We start from the raw sequence: 17,494 nt of genomic DNA, 5'->3' as shown, positions 1-17,494 counted from the left end.
GTTGTCCCTTTGCCAGAGGCTGCTGGGGCCTCCTAGCAGCTGCATCACAGACCCTCCCCCTCGGCCTCCTCCAATTGAGGCCGCTGCAGTGGTGGTTCAGGTCTCTCAGGATCCACCCTCGCTGCGATCGAGCGGGCCCTCAGGTGCTATTTGCAACGAACTAAGGACATTCGGTGCTCAGACCAATTGTATGTGTCTTGTGGAGCACGGACACCGGGCCAGGCACTTTCAAAGCAACGCCTCTCGCATTGGATTGTAGATACCATTACCATGGCCTTTTTCAAGACGCCCCCTTGGCAGACATTTGTGCGGCTGCAGCTTGGGCCTTGTTGCTTACATTTGCCCGGTTCTACAGGTTGGACGTGACGGGACCGGTCCCTTCCATTGGGAACCCGGTGTTGGCTGCAGTCGAGCCCCAGTAACCTATGGGCTCTGGCTCCTACCTTTCCTCTCTCAGTCTGCCCCTGTTAAGTGCATCCTGATGGAACTATTTGAACCATGTCTTCCCTTCCACCTGACTATGCCTTCCAGTCGAGCACCCTTGCGAGCTGCTCCTGGACTTGCTCACAGCCCTGTCGATATGTTCCCAGGGTCTGTCATGCAGCCTCCAGGTACGTTGCCTTACGAGGCCACCCTGTATATAGTTCGTTCATTATGCATTGTGTTGCGGTGTTGCATGTGTCTGGCCTGTACCCCGCTCTGTATATATATAATATGTGTTGGACAGCAGGTCTGTGTCCCACTCTGGTTGTGTGCCATAGAGCAAGAGTCTGCTGTCACTGCCCTCAGCGGTAAGCACTTGAGCAGGTACTCGTGTTCCGCTTTGTATATAGTTAATTTGTCAACACAGTAGAGCTCATGTTGCTCTGCGTTAGCTGGTCTAACCAGCAGGCATCAACTGCTCCTGTGTTCCATGGGTGGCGCATGAGTTCATTCATGCACCCCATGGTGTATATAGTTAGTTTGTACAAAAACTAAATTGTCAGCACAGTGGAGTTCTTCCACTCTGTACTATTCAGTTGAGTTGGATGCTGCGCGCTGCGCTTGCTGTCGCGCGATATGTATATATTGTATATTGTTGTTCAGCTCAGCTACTCTGTTGACTAGCCGGCTATGAATTATGTTGTTTTTCATTGGGTCTGTGGCCCTGTTCCTATGGGATCAGGGGTCCACTGCCTTGATAATGCGTGGAAGCCGCACAAGTTGATTGATTGCCCACGCCAGATATAGTGCAAGTAGATACGGCCTTGCTCCTAGCTGCACTAGTAGAGCAGCCGGCCTTGCTATTGTTCGCAGAGGGCAGAAGAGTTGACACTCTGTAGCCCACTTTGTATATGACTACGGTCCTCGCTCCTGGGTGGCTCAGGTGCCCTATGGGGCCCGAGGTTACTGTATGGAGTTGTGTTGCCGAGACCCTAGCGGTACACCTCGGGGCAGGCTCCCTTATCAGCTTGCTGCCTCCTCCCTGGCGACGGTTTTGTCATACAGTAACCCCTTCCCCTTGGGCAGTGCTTCCAACTTGAAAGATAACAATTGGTTGCGAATGCAACCCCGGTTATCTGAAAAAGAAAGCACTGCCCATGGGTTGCGAGGCCGAGTGGGAGTCCTGCTCCCGGAAAAAGAGGATGAACCTGCGCTGATGTCACATTTTATAGAACAGGAAGTGGGAATGGACCTGTTCTGAGTGACGGGCGCAGGGGCCAATGGCAGCTTTAATAGAGTGATGTTTCGATTGTGTTCCTACAGAAGTGCACAGAAACCCCTCCCCTTTGGGCAGTGCTTCCTTTTTCAGATAACCGGGGTTGCATTCACAACCTATCATTTTCATTTCTAAAGCAAAACTGAAGCCAATACAATTCAAAAGTTCCTTCCAGGATTCAAGACTAGGAAGCTCAGTGGAGAGGAGAGACAGCTTCTGAGACTAACTACTGACTGTTGTTGCTGCTCAGGATTGACTGTGGCTGTGTGTTTGAAGTTACAGTTGAACAAAGTCTGTGATAGGGGCAAGAAGGGAGAGAGAGACAGATAGACAGACAAGACAGACAGAAAGAGAGAAATGGAGAGACAGAGAAATTGAAACAAAAAGAAAAACAACTCCCAGAAAGACATCTCTCATTGCTGCTCAGCCTGTCAATGCTTCCTCCATTCAGGAGGGTGGTGCCAGTGAGCCAGGTGCATAGCCAGAGCAGCCAGTGCACAGGGATGGGGGGCCCCTGTGCAAAGTGGGGTGATGGGACCGGGGGGGGGGGGGGATTGGGAGGAAGGGAGGAATGTGTATCTACAGTGCAGGATCAGGGGAAAGGAAGAGGATGAGGGGGGGGGTCAGTGGTCTTCCACTGGTCTTGCTGGAGTCTCCTCAGTCTCTCTACACAGACAGCTAAAGTGTGTGCCTGACAGTCACTGACAGTCACACAGACCTACACAACACAGGGGAAACAACACTCCCCACAACAAACACACTGCCACTAAACACTGTCACTACCAATGGACCTGGCTAGGAGCACATAAGCACAAGCAAAACATACTTAAATTCCATAACACAGAAAGCTACTAACACAGGGCCAACTGAGCAAATATATCTGAGATATATATATATATATATATATCTCATAATATATATTTACAGTGTTTCATACTGTGTATAAACATTTTTGGTCTTTTAAGTGAAGCCTCATTTGCATTGATTTAAAATGCACAACAAAAAAAATGTATGTATATGTCAGATATATTTATTATCATAATCTATACAGATTATTCCTTTTATAAAGAGATGTCCAGACTGACACCCACTGTCTTCTGGGAATCTCTTTGACAAGATCAATCCTCACAGAAACCCAGACATCAAACGGGGGAGGGAAGAAGGCGGGAAATGAGAAGAGGAGGGGTGTCAAGTTGGTATGGATACAAGCATGCACAGGGTTACTTAATCTCCTCACAGACAGCACAGGAAGCAAGTGACATCAGAAGCTAGACACTTTTGGTCTCAGAAGGTTAACTTTTTCACTGCCAGTTTAGCCTAGAAGACACTGATCTCTCTGTGTCCTCTTCTCTTCCCCTCCCTTCTGCCCCTGTCTCCCATTCCTTTCCTTTTCTTTCCTTAATTTTCTTCTGAACCCTTTTTAATTAAAAACATATGAAATCCAGTCAGATGTTTGTATTTTGCTTTATCATTATGGATATTGTTCAGCACTTTGTGGCTTTTCAAGAACAGTAACTTATGGTAACAGGTGACACAATTTGAGTGGTAATGGGTCTATGTTCTGTACTTTCACTCCATATATTTTTATTAAAATAAATACATACAACAATCAATACATACTGTACATACATAAAAAAAAAAAAAAACATATTATTTAACTTCACTGTATGTTGTCAGAAAGCCTCAGAGTTAAACTGGCCTTGTCAGGCAATGCATAGACAGCATCCAAGAAAAGCACAGAGGGCTGGTAGACAGAAGCCCAAGCCTGGCCCGGAGCCCATCCTTTCCAATTTCTTAATTGCTTAATGGGCCATTAATTAATTCGTTAATTGACCCTCCTGCTGTGGATCAGTTACAGGTTTAAAGATAAGGAACAAGCTAGAACAAAGACTTGAAGCTGAAGTTGCCTACCCCTGAGTAATGCTGGTGTTCACAAAGGTCTATACTGAGACTGAATTGCTGGATTTTAAAACACATTTGCAGGGGAGAGAGGCAGGTGATTGTACCAAGCACCATGTACCTGGCCCGTGCCTGATCTCCATGTTGCTGATGCAGAAAGAATTCTGTGCTGGATGTGCTTGTGTGCTACTGACTGACAGGGGTCTAATCCAGTTAAAGATTGCCAGTGCAGGCACAGTTCTCCCTATATAAGAGGATGTACACTGCTGGTGTGGGGAATTAATAGGAGCCAGGCTTTAGAGAGCTCTGAGTCACCTCTTTTACCTAACAGTTACTCAGTGCCTAAACAGACAGAGCACGAGGCTCTCCCTGCAGAAATAAGTTAGCACCAAGAAATGGCAAATACACACTAGGAGGCACATTTACTGCAGAAACATATGTTATAGGGGTCATAGTGTATTAAATGATGTCATCCCTTCTGACCTTGGTGATCTCATGTTGGGAGACTGTTCTGTTGGAATAGCATTTCATAGTGCTTGAAACAGTGATGCGAATCTGAGCAAGGTATCTGACTGCACATGCTAAACATGCATTACAGTAAAATAACAGTCATTGAACCACCATAGCAGGTTTTGTCCAGCCTGTCAGCTCTATGTTCAGCTGAACAGGTATAATTTAATAAAAAAAAAGAGCTGGAAAAGCCCTCACCCTGATTCGAACTGTCCTAGACCTACTATCCCCAGTAAACCCACCCATCCCCATGACAGGAAGCAGCAGCCCCCTCTGTCCCTAGCTTCTGACGGTGACCTCACTGTGGCTCTGAGGGAGAAAGCTTTGGGTGGGGGTGTTCAGCCATTAGTGTCTCTCAGACTTCAGAGCAATGATTGGCTAAGCTTGAGTTGATTAGTAATGACTGGATGATATGATGTCTGTTTAGAGTTGTAAGTATAATAATATTTCTGTTGGTCCTCTATGGCCCTGTGAGTGACACCTTGAGTGACATCCAGGTTAATCAATACCTGCTTTGGGACACCAAGATCAAGCAATCATGGATTGAGTAACATCAAGATTAACCAATTATTGCATGGGGGACATCCAAATCAAGCAATAATTTATTGGATGATGTTTAGGTACTAATGGCGTCCAGGTTAGGGTAGGGGGGTGGATGGGGGCAGGGAGGGGAGGAGAGGTTGAAGGGAAGTGGTGGAAAGAAGGAGGAGGACTTACCTGACTCTATTGCCATGCCAGAGGGAGCAGATAACAGAACAGAGCACAGGTTAGTGTGCGAGAGGGGGAAAGCACGGGGCCGCCACCACGCAGAAAGGTCTGGGGGGGCAGGAAGCCCGGCCTGGGGGGGTGGGCAGGGGTGTTCAGAGTGACAGGGAAAGATAGAGAGGGGGTAGAGGGAGACACAGTCCAGGGCAGCAAAGCAACAGAATGAGGGGAGGAGAGAGAGTGCAAGGGACAGGGATGAAGGTTAAGATACATGCACAGGGATAGGGAGAGGGGAGAAAGAGAGAGAAAAACAGAAAGAGAGAGAATGAGATAAAACATGGGGGTAGAAAGTGATGCAGAGAAGAGAGGATTGGAAAATAGAAAGTGTGGGAGAAGGGGCAAAGGAGAGAAGGAGAGAGGTGAAGAACAAGTAAAGAGAGTAGGAAAGAGACAGAGAGAGAGAGCAGATAAATGCAAAACCAACACATAGGATAGAAGTCCAGAGTGGAGAATAAAACAGGAAGAAACAGAGAGAGGGAGGTAGAGAGAGTTGTATGAGGCTCATTGGTCCATTCTTGTTCACAGACACACTGTGATAGGGGAGGAGAAAGGGAGGGCATGCAGACACCAGGACAGCCCAGTAATGACAGACATCATAACTCTCACTGTATATCTGCCTCTCTGTCTTTAACTTCTTTCTTGAAGCTTTCCAACTCGCAATCTTCAGCTTAACTTGTGGGCAACATTGTAATGCAACACTCCCCAAGAAGGCGATTTTTAAAATTTTGTATTGATTTATTCACAACCTTTGGGTAAAACGACTGATTTCTGCTCTATACACATATACACCGATCAGCCATAACATTATGACCACCTGCCTAATATTGTGTAGGTCCCCCTTTTGCCGCCAAAACAGCCCTGACCCGTCACGGCATGGACTCCACTAGACCTCTGAAGGTGAGCTGTGGTATCTGGCACCAAGACGTTAGCAGCAGATCCTTTAAGTCCTGTAAGTTGCGAGGTGGGGCCTCCATGGATCGGACTTGTTTGTCCAGCACATCCCACAGATGCTCGATTGGATTGAGATCTGGGGAATTTCAACACCTTGAGCTTGTGATTCATCAGACCAGGCCACCTTCTTCCATTGCTCCGTGGTCCAGTTCTGATGCTCACGTGCCCATTGTAGGCGCTTTCGGCAGTGGACAGGGGTCAGCATGGGCACCCTGACTGGTCTGTGGCTACACAGCCCCATAAGCAACAAACTGTGATGCACTGTGTGTTCTGACGCCTTTGTATCGGAACCAGCATTCACTGTTGGATCGGACCACAGGGGCCAGCCTTCGCTCCCCACGTGCATCAATGAGCCTTGACCGCCCATGATCCTGTCGCCAGTTCACCGCTTTTCCTTCCTTGGACCACTTTTGATAGGTACTGACCACTGCAGACCGGGAACACCCCACAAGAGCTGCAGTTCTGGAGATGCTCTGTCCCAGTCATCTAGCCATCATAATTTGGCCCTTGTCAAAGTCGCTCAGATCCTTACTCTTGCCCATTTTTCCTGCTTCTAATACATCAACTTTGAGGACAAAATGTTCACTTGCTGCCTGATATATCCCACCCACTGACAGGTGCCATGATAATGAGATTATCAGTGTTATTCACTTCACCTGTCAGTGGTCATAATGTTATGGCTGATCGGTGTATATAAGGCCTCTCGGAGAGATGGACACTGTGAGTCTGTAGAAAGATCTCCCATGCTGCTACTATGTTCGTCATCTTTTGCATGAGTCTATATTTCTATTTGTCTGTGTCTTTGTCTTTCTGTCCATCTGTCTCATGTAAGGCTGCATTGCTGGTATACACAGCAGCAAGGTTCAGAGTTCACAATTCATGAACATTATTCATCTTCCCACTGCCTACACTCACACACACCCTCACACAGATTCACACTTTAAATTTAAAGAGAGAGAGAGAGAGAGAGAGGAAAAGAGAGACAGACAGGGAGAAACACTATTGTGTACCATTGAACAGCATCTAACCAACCACTGCTGAGACAGATAGACATAGACACAGACAAAATGTATAACTAATACCATCCATCAACATGAAGACACAGACAGACAGACAGACAAACAGACATAGATAGTGCCTGCCCCTGATTGGTGTTTATATGCAGGCAGACAGACAAGGGAAGTGGAGGTGATATTCTCGCCCTGGACAAGGGCGTCTGCTAAGAAATTAATAATAATAATAATAATATCAGTCCACATTGCTGGGGAGTAGGACAGTGTACAGATGTGTTAATGGACAGTGAGCCATGTAGGAGGTGTGTTAATGGACAGTGGGCAGTTTAAATGAATACTGGAGGCAGGGGACACCAGAAATACTCACAGGACAACCTCCACGTGGTCCAGAGCCCACTGGTCATGCCCTGCACCATCATGCCGCGGCTGCCACCATCTCAGTTCCACCCCCTTCACCCGTGCCTCACTGGAAAGAGAATGAGAGAAACAGAAAGCGGAGGCAAGTCAATCAAGTACTGCTTTAAACACACTGAGTGCTCGGAGTCTCAGTGCTGTAGAGTGTGGGATGGAGTGGATTAAAGGGTACCTGTTGTCAAAATGAACAAAGGTATACAATTATAAAATAAACCCTGCAAGTCGTACAGATGTCAACGGTCATGCTAATGTACAGTAATTTTAGGATTCTATGAAATGGGGCTGAAAAGGGGGCATCATATTTATATAGAGCATTTTCTATATTGTTGATTGTTCAGTAGCCAATTCAATCTACTAGACTATATTAATTGGCATTTAATAAATATTTATTGATTCTTTAATCCCATATATGTTTTTTTTCTTTGTTCCATTTCAAGGTTTTAACCCATAAATGACCACACCTATTTTTCTCAGGGTTCTGAGTCCTTTGCTGAGTCCAGGGATCCTTTGTAACCGTCACCTGTTTATCTTTATTATTTCATTGCCAAATAAACATCTCATTGATTCATTGTCATCCTGTGGATTCCTTACACTGACAGTGTAAGTACATAGTGCTATACAATGCTGTACAGTTTGTTACAGTGTCTTAACGAGTGAGTCTCTTTGTTGTACAGTATGATAGTGTCTCGGTTCCATACAGTGTGTCACTGTATTTATGTGTTGTACAGTGTGTCTCAATCTCAAGACCTGCCAGGAGACTGTAGGAAAAATACCAGACCCCTTGTTCTTTGCCATGCAAGCCACAGGCCTTGAGTCCATGCCTGCAGCCTTATCAGTTCTTTATAGGGTGGCCAATCTTCTAGGAATCCCTGATAAGCATCTGCACATTCAATATCTGTTGCCTATGAACTTGAAATTTGAAATTGCAGTACGGTTATACGGTTATATTTAGTTTTAGAATTTACCTATATATTGCTGTATTATTTACAGTAAAATACCTGATATTTTTGCGATATGTTACTGAAATATGCCTAGATGTCTAGAACACCCATTGGTAAGAAAGCGATCATTTAGCAGCATTGAAAATAAATAAATAATGGAAAGCGAGTTGTTTTCCTTGTAGAAACAGCTGGTGGGTAGTGTCAAAATGTTGTACTGATATAATTACTGGACTTGCTGACCTGCATTTTAATAATTTTAGTATCATAAGAGTATATTTTCCCAAGTCAAGTTTGAAAACAATGAAGTCAGGTCTATCATTGAAAGCTTGGTGACCATTGTGGCAATTGTTTAGACTTGTGTACTGGTTTTAAGTTTTTTCATTTTTAGCTTGAGTTCTGGGACTGAACTTGTTTTGTAAGCACTACAGCCAATATAAGCATGCAAATGGTTTGTTCTGTTTGTTTTGAAATATCAAGTCATATTTCCTAACATGGTGGAATTGAGCTCTTCGACTTCAAATTGGAAGTTAAATAAAAATCATGAATGTAGCACACATTAGACGGAAATATACAAAAATACCAAATGCGGAAACTTGTCAACCTTAAATCATTGAAATAGGATACAATATAAAAAAAATATCTGAACTCTGGCACAGGTCAAGGGGAGAAGGAGTCAGAAATATGTGTATGATTTGAAAACAGAGAACTGGAGAGTCTGTTTATACAGCACTAAGATTCTTACCATACCATAACTCTTACCAGACTTTAAAGTGTAACTATAAACTGAGTTTTTCCACAGGTTGAATGATCTGTACATGTGTGTGACAGGCCGCTGTCTGTCACGGCACGGCTGCTGCTGACGCCCGCTGATTAGGTGCTCATGTGCCGCAGCTGTCTTGTCTGCTCCCTCGCAAACAGGCTGCGGACTCACGGCTGTGGGCAATGAGCACCGTGGCGATTGTAACATCAACTGCAGCTGTGCCTTGTCGATTTAATCCCTCTCCCTCCCCGACGGGAGCAGCTAACTGACAAGAAGGAGGACTGAGACTTCCAACCCTAACTGCCCGGAGCCCCCTATTTCATGTGGATGTTTTTGTTTTTGCTTTGCTTGTTTTACCCCCTTTGTTTTTTGTCCCCCGTGAACCCCAATAAAGCCCGGACACCACTGGAACCCGAGACTCTCTCCCTTCTTGTGTCTGGCTTCTACAATGTGATTTGTGCTTTTCAAGTTTCATGAGAAATATAAACATTTCTGCCATCAGTGATTTAATGAAACCTAATCAATATCAGCTATTAATAAATTGTATAAGATGTTGTCTATACTGTCAATTTCTAATTCATAGGCTCCCTATCAGCATACTTGTGGATGGCATCATGAGCATCTCAAACTGAAAAAAACTGAAATTAGCATATAGCTAACCACTGTAAATAGTACAACTAGAACAACTAGAGTATCTTTCCTCTAAATAACAAGTGTTGTGACCATTCTGGTCATTATTAGTATGACCTCATGCCACACGGTCAGGGCACATCTCAATCTATACATTTCCTTCACCATCCTATCTCTTGTACTACAAGAATTGTGGAATTATTGTACTAAAACAGTGTTTATAATGAAGAACTTGTGTGTGTGAGTCTGATTTATTCAAATCAACCGAGCTCTACAAGTCAACAAACCTAACAGAGTTTGTCAATTATAATAAATGGAACAACAGAGTTCTACTTACCCTACACCATGGGCACCCAACATGCAGCCCATGGGCCAAATGCAGCCCCTCTGATTCAGGGTGCAACCCACCTGAGATATTTAGCAACCATCGTGTAGCTGACTGCTACCAGGTGTCATGCTAGCAGGCTTGGATCAATTAGTAATTGTAGAATCCCAGAACTATCCTGAAAGTTCTAGCTTTGTGGTCAAACTCTGGGAAATGTTTGGGTCCACCTGGCTCTGTGATACATTCTCTTTCATGAAACTGTTGAAATCAAAGCTGAGAGCCACCATCATTAGGTTATACTGGAGTCAGAATTGAGATGTGCCCTGACTAAATACACCCCACAGAATATTGAGAATATTTCAGTCTGTTAAATACCAGTATTCTCACTGACTGGATGTATCAATGACTAGCACTAGGCAAATATTATACGAATAAAGTTGTTTTTTTGACTGCTTTTGTAAATATATTGTTAATAGTTAACGGGCTAATCTTCACCATTGCTATCAATAAAAACATAATATGGCCCACAAATATGGATTTCTGATCGCAGGGCCCAATATTGAAAAAAACTGAATGCCCCTGCCCTACACACTACAAATGTAATTCTGGATGCTGTACAGACTGTTACAGTGTGTCTCAATGCTATACACTGCATGTCAGTGGGTCTTGGTGCAGTACAGTGTGTGCAGACTCACAGAGGAATGTTGTAAGAGACTCTCTGAGCCTGGGTGAAGTCCTTGGGCTGATGCTGGGCAATGACGTGCCAGGTGATGCCGCTGTTGACGCTGTACTGCAGCAGCACTGCCCGGTCCACCGTATCAGGCTGGGCCAGGTCTGTGTTGCAGCTCTCCGTCTGAGACACACTGCCTATCTGCAGCACGAACATGATCTTACTGCAGAGAGAAGGAGGGAGGGAAGATAGAGGTGGAGAATTTTTTTTACACTTCTTCAAGAGAAAAAGAAAGATGGCAAGCACAGAGAAAGACAGAGAAAGGGAGCTCCAAAGACAGTGAAATAGTCAATCAGACAAATGGCCAAACAGACATAGAGACAGACAGAGAGTGTCCACTGCCAGAGTGCCCACCTGGCTCTGGTGAGGTCCAGTGTCTTGGTGACAGCCTGCCTCATCTTGCAGCCGTTGAAGTATAGCGAGTCCCCATGGGCATGGGGAGCCAGTTGGCCGCAGCCACTGCCAATACCGCCTCCCTGGATGCGCTGCCAGTTCTCTGATGTCACACCCTCTGACTCAAAATTGTCCTTGATGAAGCTGGGCAGGTCCCTGCTGGACAGGGAGCAGTCATCCCCTGGAGAGAGAGAAAGACAGTCCATTTTTTTTCCATTCATTATGGTGCATCACACTACCCAGGTACTAATGTGTTGAAGCCTTGAAGGAGTAGCATGTAGTAAGTTACCAGAGATGTAGAAAGCTCTAGGCAGTAAGTTTAGAGATAGACAATAAGGAGGCAACATTTTAAAACACTGAATTCTGGCAGACAACACATGACTCAGTGTTTTTCACAGTTGAAAGAAATCAGGTAAGGATCCTCTCAGTGCCCACCATGGTGCCCCTCGTCGCAGATGCACACCGCCCCGCTGGCGCAGTATCCATGTCCACTGCATAGCCGAGGGCATGCCTCCCCGATGTACACATGATCCACCCCCCAGCCCTGCTGCTCCCCACCGCCCTTTTCCTGCACCCAACGGAACTGCGTAGCACTGCGGGGGGGAATCGGAGAGAGATACTATGAGATACACTAAAATGCACACAGACACAGACAGACAGATGATTGGTTCATTGGTCAGTCAGTAGTGAAGGACATAGACAGACAATCAAATAGTCAGTCAGACATAGAGATGGATGTCAGTCAATCAATGTATCCCTCAGTGAGTCATTGCCTCAATCAGTTACTAAGGTGGTCAACTGTCAGTCAGACAGCAAGACAAATGGTCAGATGGTCAGCAATCCAGTGGGCCTGCGCACCCTGAGGAGACATAGTCGGGCAGCTGCACAGTGACACGGGTCCAGGAAGAGGAGTTGATCGGGCTGTAGATTGTTGCCTCATGAAACTGGAAGGGTGAACAGCCCACATTGGTTACTGATGAGGGCAGGCACTCAGACTGCACCAGCTGCCACGATTCAGACCTGGACAGGGGGAGAGTGGGGAGGGAGAGGGAGAGGAAGGGATAGATAGTAAGGTGGGGAGAGAAGGCCGAAGTAGGGGAGGGAAGGAGAAGGGAGCAGTAGGGGGTTTAGGGGAAGAGTGGGAGGATAGGAAGGAGAAGGAGAGAGAAGGGGAAAGAGAAGAAAGGGAGAATGAAGGGAGGACAGAGGATAGGAGAAATGGAGAGACAAGGGGAAAGGCAGAGGTTAAGGGGGGGGAGAGAGTGACAGAGTGGACAAGTAGGGGTGTTAAGGGTATGGAGAAGGTGGGGATATGGAGAAGTAGAGGCATTAGAATTAAGTTTAAGGTTTAGAAGTGTAAGGATTTATGTTGGAATATGGTTATGGTAAGATTACCTTGTTAACAGATGTCCATTGGTGTTAACGTTGCCATTCTATTGTAAACTAAACTAGTGTGGGACTAGACAAAGCATCACATTTTGGTGTCTGGGGCTGGTGTTCTGGCTATTATAGGATTAATAACCCTATCCCTAAGCCTTGAAAAGGCAGGAGGTGGGGCTTCACTCTCTCACCTGGCATCCTTCCTGTACTCCAACATCACAGAATGACGATCCTCACAGCAGTCTGCCTCACACCCCACCACAATCTGGAGAGAGGGAGGGAGTGGGAGGGGGGAAGAGGAAGAGGGAGGAGATGGGACGAGGGACAGGGAATGAGAAGGGTTGGGAGGTGAGGTGAGGGGAGGTAAGGAGAGAGAGAGAGAGAGAGAGAGAGAGAGAGAGAGATAGAAAGAGTGGAAGATAAGGGAGAGAGAGGGAAGGGGAGGGCAGTGATTAGCGCTGCTGCCTCAGATATTAGGTGCCAGGGTTGATTCCAGTCTTGGGTGTCTGCCTCTGTGGTGTCTGCATTTTCTTCACATACCCATTTTCAGTGGTTATTGAAAATGGATGGATGGAGGACTTATAATAGAGTGAAATTGTAGACAAAAATCTTTCACAATGGAGGCTGGAGAAGCATGTTTCTAAAGAGCCAGAGAACCCTTGATGGATCTGGAGGTGTGACTATGTGTAGACTCTGTAGGGCACTGACCTTGAACTGCACGATGTAGCCAGGCTGAACAATAAGCTCGCGTGTGGCCAAGATGTTGTGCGTTCCGTCCTGTTTTTTGTTGGGCCAATACAGGTGGAAGGAGGGATTGCCACAGAAACCAGCTGTACGCACAGCATTGGGATAGAAACTCCAGCTCTCCTCGTGGGACACACCCTCTGAGAAAGAGAGAGAGAGCGAGAGAGCAAGGGTATGGAAAGGAAGGACAAGGAGGAAGGAGATCTAGTGAGATTTTACTGTAAAAAGTCGAAGTACTCCATACTGCCGAGAAACATCTTAAATACCCTCTCCCTTCATACTGTGTACGTATCAGTGCAGTAAATCTGGGAAAGATGGAGAGAGTAACAGAAAGCAGGGCAGTGCAGGGCATCAATGTAGCAGTGTATCAGTATATTAAGAGTAACAATCAGCAGTGTACAAGTGTACCAGTGTATCAGTGTATAGACAGCAGCCCCTCACCATCATCAAAAGTGTCAAGCAGGCTGCTGGGGTTGATGTCAGAGCCACCAATTAGGATGTTGTCGAGCGCCCACTGAGCGCGCTCCAGGCTGGGCATGGCCAAGCCGGTCAACATTGTGAATGGCTGCCACCAGCGCAGGCGTGTGACATTAGAGAGAGCTCCCGGTGGAAGCTCGATGTAGTCACGCCGCACCGCTACGTACTTCAGGTAGTCCATCTCATGCAGCAGTGTCCAGGACACACCTGAAATATGCAGTCAACAGGTTTACTCACATACACAGGGTGAATATCTGAGAGTTCCAGTGTATTCCTCAGTGTTTCTGAGTATCTATATATGTCTCCGAGAGTTCAGGTGTGTTCCTGGGAAATGTTTAGTGTTCCAGTGAGTTTGGGAATAGCCGGGAGTGTTGCAGTGTGGTCTAGAGTGTCAGTGAGTGCCCTTTGTGTCCCCGTGTCCACTTTTGTAATGTTTGGCTGTGTGTGGTACTGTGTGGCATTTTTTTTTTCAATGCATTGTGCATCATACCCCCATCAGTGGAGTAGTCCAGCAGCACACCCTCCTTGCGGCAGGCTGGCCGGTGGCAGGTGGTCATGTTGTCCTCACTGCCGATCCGAGCCCAGTACTCCACAAACCTGACACACAGATACACATATAGGCAGATAAACACACACACACACACACACACACACACACACACAGATCCAGACAAACCAAAGAGCGGAACTATTTGTCATAAGAAAGATGAAAAGTTAACAGTAATATACACCCTCCCTGATTTTCACCCAAAGATCTGAGAGAGAGAGAGAGAGAGAGAGAGAGAGAGAGAGAGAGGAGTAAGAAATTAAAAATATAGCACTGACTTGGCTCCACGCAGGTCAAGGTCTTTGGTGACAGCCTGTCGGGCAGTGGCTCCCCCAAAATACAATGCTGTCCCCTCAGCCAGCACCCCACAGTCCACACAGGGGTGCCCTCCCTCCACACGCTGCCACTGTGGCCCCTCTGTGCCCTCCCAGTCAAAACGCTCCTTCAGGGAGGTCTGCAGGGATTGGGGGAGAGAGAGATAAAGAGAGGTAAAATATAAATTAATTTAGCAGATTCAATAATTACCATAAAATTGCTCTGATACAGTGAGGGAAAAAAGTATTTGATCCCCTGCTGATTTTGTACGTTTGCCCACTGACAAAGAAATGATCAGTCTATAATTTTAATGGTAGGTGTATTTTAACAGTGAGAGACAGAATAACAACAAAAAAATCCAGAAAAACACATTTCAAAGAAGTTATACATTGATTTGCATGTTAATGAGGGAAATAAGTATTTGACCCCTTCGACTTAATACTTGGTGGCAAAACCCTTGTTGGCAATCACAGAGGTCAGACATTTCTTGTAGTTGGCTACCAGGTTTGCACACATCTCAGGAGGGATTTTGTCCCACTCCTTTTTGCAGATCTCTCCAAGTCATTAAGGTTTCGAGGCTGACGTTTGGCAACTGGAACCTTCAGCTCCCTCCACAGATTTTCTATGGGATTAAGGTCTGGAGACTGGCTAGGCCACTCCAGGACCTTAATGTGCTTCTTCTTGAGCCACTCCTTTGTTGCCTTGGCTGTGTGTTTTGGGTTATTGTCATGCTGGAATACCCATCCACGACCCATTTTCAATGCCCTGGCTGAGGGAAGGAGGTTCTCACCCAAGATTTGACGGTACATGGCCTCATCCATCGTCCCTTTGATGCTGTGCGGTTGTCCTGTCCCCTTAGCAGAAAAACACCCCCAAAGCATAATGTTTCCACCTCCATGTTTGACGGTGGGGACGGTGTTCTTGGGGTCATTCCTCCTCCTCCAAACGCGGCGAGTTGAGTTGATGCCAAAGAGCTCGATTTTGGTCTCATCTGACCACAACACTTTCACCCAGTTCTCCTCTGAATTATTCAGATGTTCATTGGCAAACTTCAGGCATGTACATGTGCTTCCTTGAGCAGGGGGACCTTGTGGGCGCTGCAGGATTTCAGTCCTTCATGGCGTAGTGTGTTACCAATTGTTTTCTTGGTGACTATGGTCCCAGCTGCCTTGAGATCATTAACAAGATCCTCCTGTGTAGTTCTGGGCTGATTCCTCACCGTTCTCATGATCATTGAAACTCCACGAGGTGAGATCTTGCATGGAGCCCCAGACTGAGGGAGACTGACAGTTGTTTTGTGTTTCTTCCATTTGCGAATAATCGCACCAACTGTAGTCACCTTCTCACCAAGCTGCTTGGCAATGGTCTTTTAGCCCATTCCAGCCTTGTATAGGTCTACAATCTTGTCCCTGACATCCTTGGACAGCTCTTTGGTCTTGGCCATGGTGGAGAGTTTGGAATCTGATTGATTGATTGCTTCTGTGGACAGCTGTCTTTTATACAGGTAACGAGCTGAGATTAGGAGCACTCCCTTTAAGATCCCAGCTCGTTACCTGTATAAAAGATACCTGGGAGCCAGAAATCTTGCTGATTGATAGGGGATCAAATACTTATTTCCCTCATTAACATGCAAATCAATTTATAACTTTTTTGAAATGGGTTTTTCTGGATTTTTTTGTTGTTATTCTGTCTCTCACTGTTAAAATACACCTACCATTAAAATTATAGACTGATCATTTCTTTGTCAGTGGGTAAACGTACAAAATCAACAGGGGATCAAATACTTTTTTCCCCCACTGTATGTCCTTCAAACGTTTTAAAATTCTACATTATTATTATTATTATTATTATTATTATTATTATTATTATTATTATTATTATTATTAGTAGTAGTAGTAGTATTTTTATTTACAGTCCTTATTAAAGTCTTGGAAGACAGTAAGGCACTGAGACAGAGTAAGAATAAGTTAGTTATACATAGAGTGTAATAGTGAGTGAATGAATGAATCACTAAATAAGTGAACCAGTCAGGGTGGAGTGTGTGTGTGGGCTGTACCCGCAGTGCAGAGCTGAGGTAGCACTGAGGGCCGGAGTATCCAGGGTCGCAAAGGCAGCGCTGGTCCAGACAGTCCCCGTGGCCACTGCAGTGCGTAGGGCAGGCCGGCCCGATGTAGAAATTGTCGATGGCCCACTGGGTGTCAGAGTGCTGCTGGTAGAAGCGGAACCGCACCGGGCTGCAGGTAGAACACATACAAACACACAAGCATGCAAACATACACAAGCCAAAAAAACAAAGAGTAACACACACAAGTGTACACAAATAAAGACAAACATGTTAAAAACGTGAGATATGGGCTTTTAATCATACAGAATATTTTGACTGTGCATATAGTGTCTCAGAGCATCTCAGTGTACAATGGGTTTCAGTGCACATTGTGTGTAATGTGTGTATAGAGTGTTGCAGTGCATCTCAGCGTTTCAGTGTATATAGTGTGTGTGTCTCAGTATACAGCCTCTCTGTGTGTCTTAGTATCTCTAACTGCACAGTACATAATGTTCAATTCCCATAGTCTCAGTGTGGGTTAAATACATCTCTCTCTGTTTATAACATCTCAGTGTGTGTATAATGTGTCTCTCTGCCTGTACAGTGCATCTCAGTGTCCTGCACACATTGCCTCAGTGTGTGTGTGGTCAGTGGTTCAGAGGAAATGCAGTGACTTACGTGTCGGTCAGGGCGTCAGGCAGAGGGTAGACAGCACGCTTCCAGCCAGAGGAAGGGAAGAACACAGAGGGCTGGGACACCTGGCCAGCACACTGTGGGTCAGCAGGGAGACACTGCGGCACCAGGTAGCGCCATGACACCCCAAAATCCACAGAGTACTGAATATGCACCTGTCGAGCTGTCTGCCGCTCTGGGGTCCCACAACCAACTGCCACCTGGGCACAGGGTTAAAAATACACATACACAAATTACTCACTAAGTCAATCTGTCCAGACCATT

The 17,494-nt window shown here is 45.8% G+C and overlaps 1 protein-coding gene across 1 annotated transcript in view; it reads right to left on the bottom strand.

The window, feature by feature from the left end:
• reln (reelin) overlaps window positions 1-17,494 on the bottom strand; it is a 172,695-nt gene that overhangs the window by 6,799 nt on the left and 148,402 nt on the right. Inside the window, exons 52-63 of the mRNA XM_066705548.1 lie at window positions 17,216-17,430; window positions 16,550-16,727; window positions 14,457-14,632; window positions 14,122-14,228; window positions 13,596-13,838; window positions 13,119-13,294; window positions 12,602-12,675; window positions 11,889-12,050; window positions 11,466-11,623; window positions 10,992-11,211; window positions 10,603-10,800; window positions 7,205-7,303 (exon numbers count right to left, since the gene is read on the bottom strand). Coding sequence (XP_066561645.1) covers window positions 7,205-7,303; window positions 10,603-10,800; window positions 10,992-11,211; window positions 11,466-11,623; window positions 11,889-12,050; window positions 12,602-12,675; window positions 13,119-13,294; window positions 13,596-13,838; window positions 14,122-14,228; window positions 14,457-14,632; window positions 16,550-16,727; window positions 17,216-17,430 — 2,006 coding nt within the window. The remainder of the gene's footprint in view (window positions 1-7,204; window positions 7,304-10,602; window positions 10,801-10,991; window positions 11,212-11,465; window positions 11,624-11,888; window positions 12,051-12,601; window positions 12,676-13,118; window positions 13,295-13,595; window positions 13,839-14,121; window positions 14,229-14,456; window positions 14,633-16,549; window positions 16,728-17,215; window positions 17,431-17,494) is intronic.

This window comes from Amia ocellicauda, chromosome 5 (genome assembly GCF_036373705.1).
Source record: "Amia ocellicauda isolate fAmiCal2 chromosome 5, fAmiCal2.hap1, whole genome shotgun sequence".
NCBI classification, from domain to species: Eukaryota; Metazoa; Chordata; class Actinopteri; order Amiiformes; family Amiidae; genus Amia; species Amia ocellicauda.
This window is presented reverse-complemented; position numbering and strand designations above follow the sequence as displayed.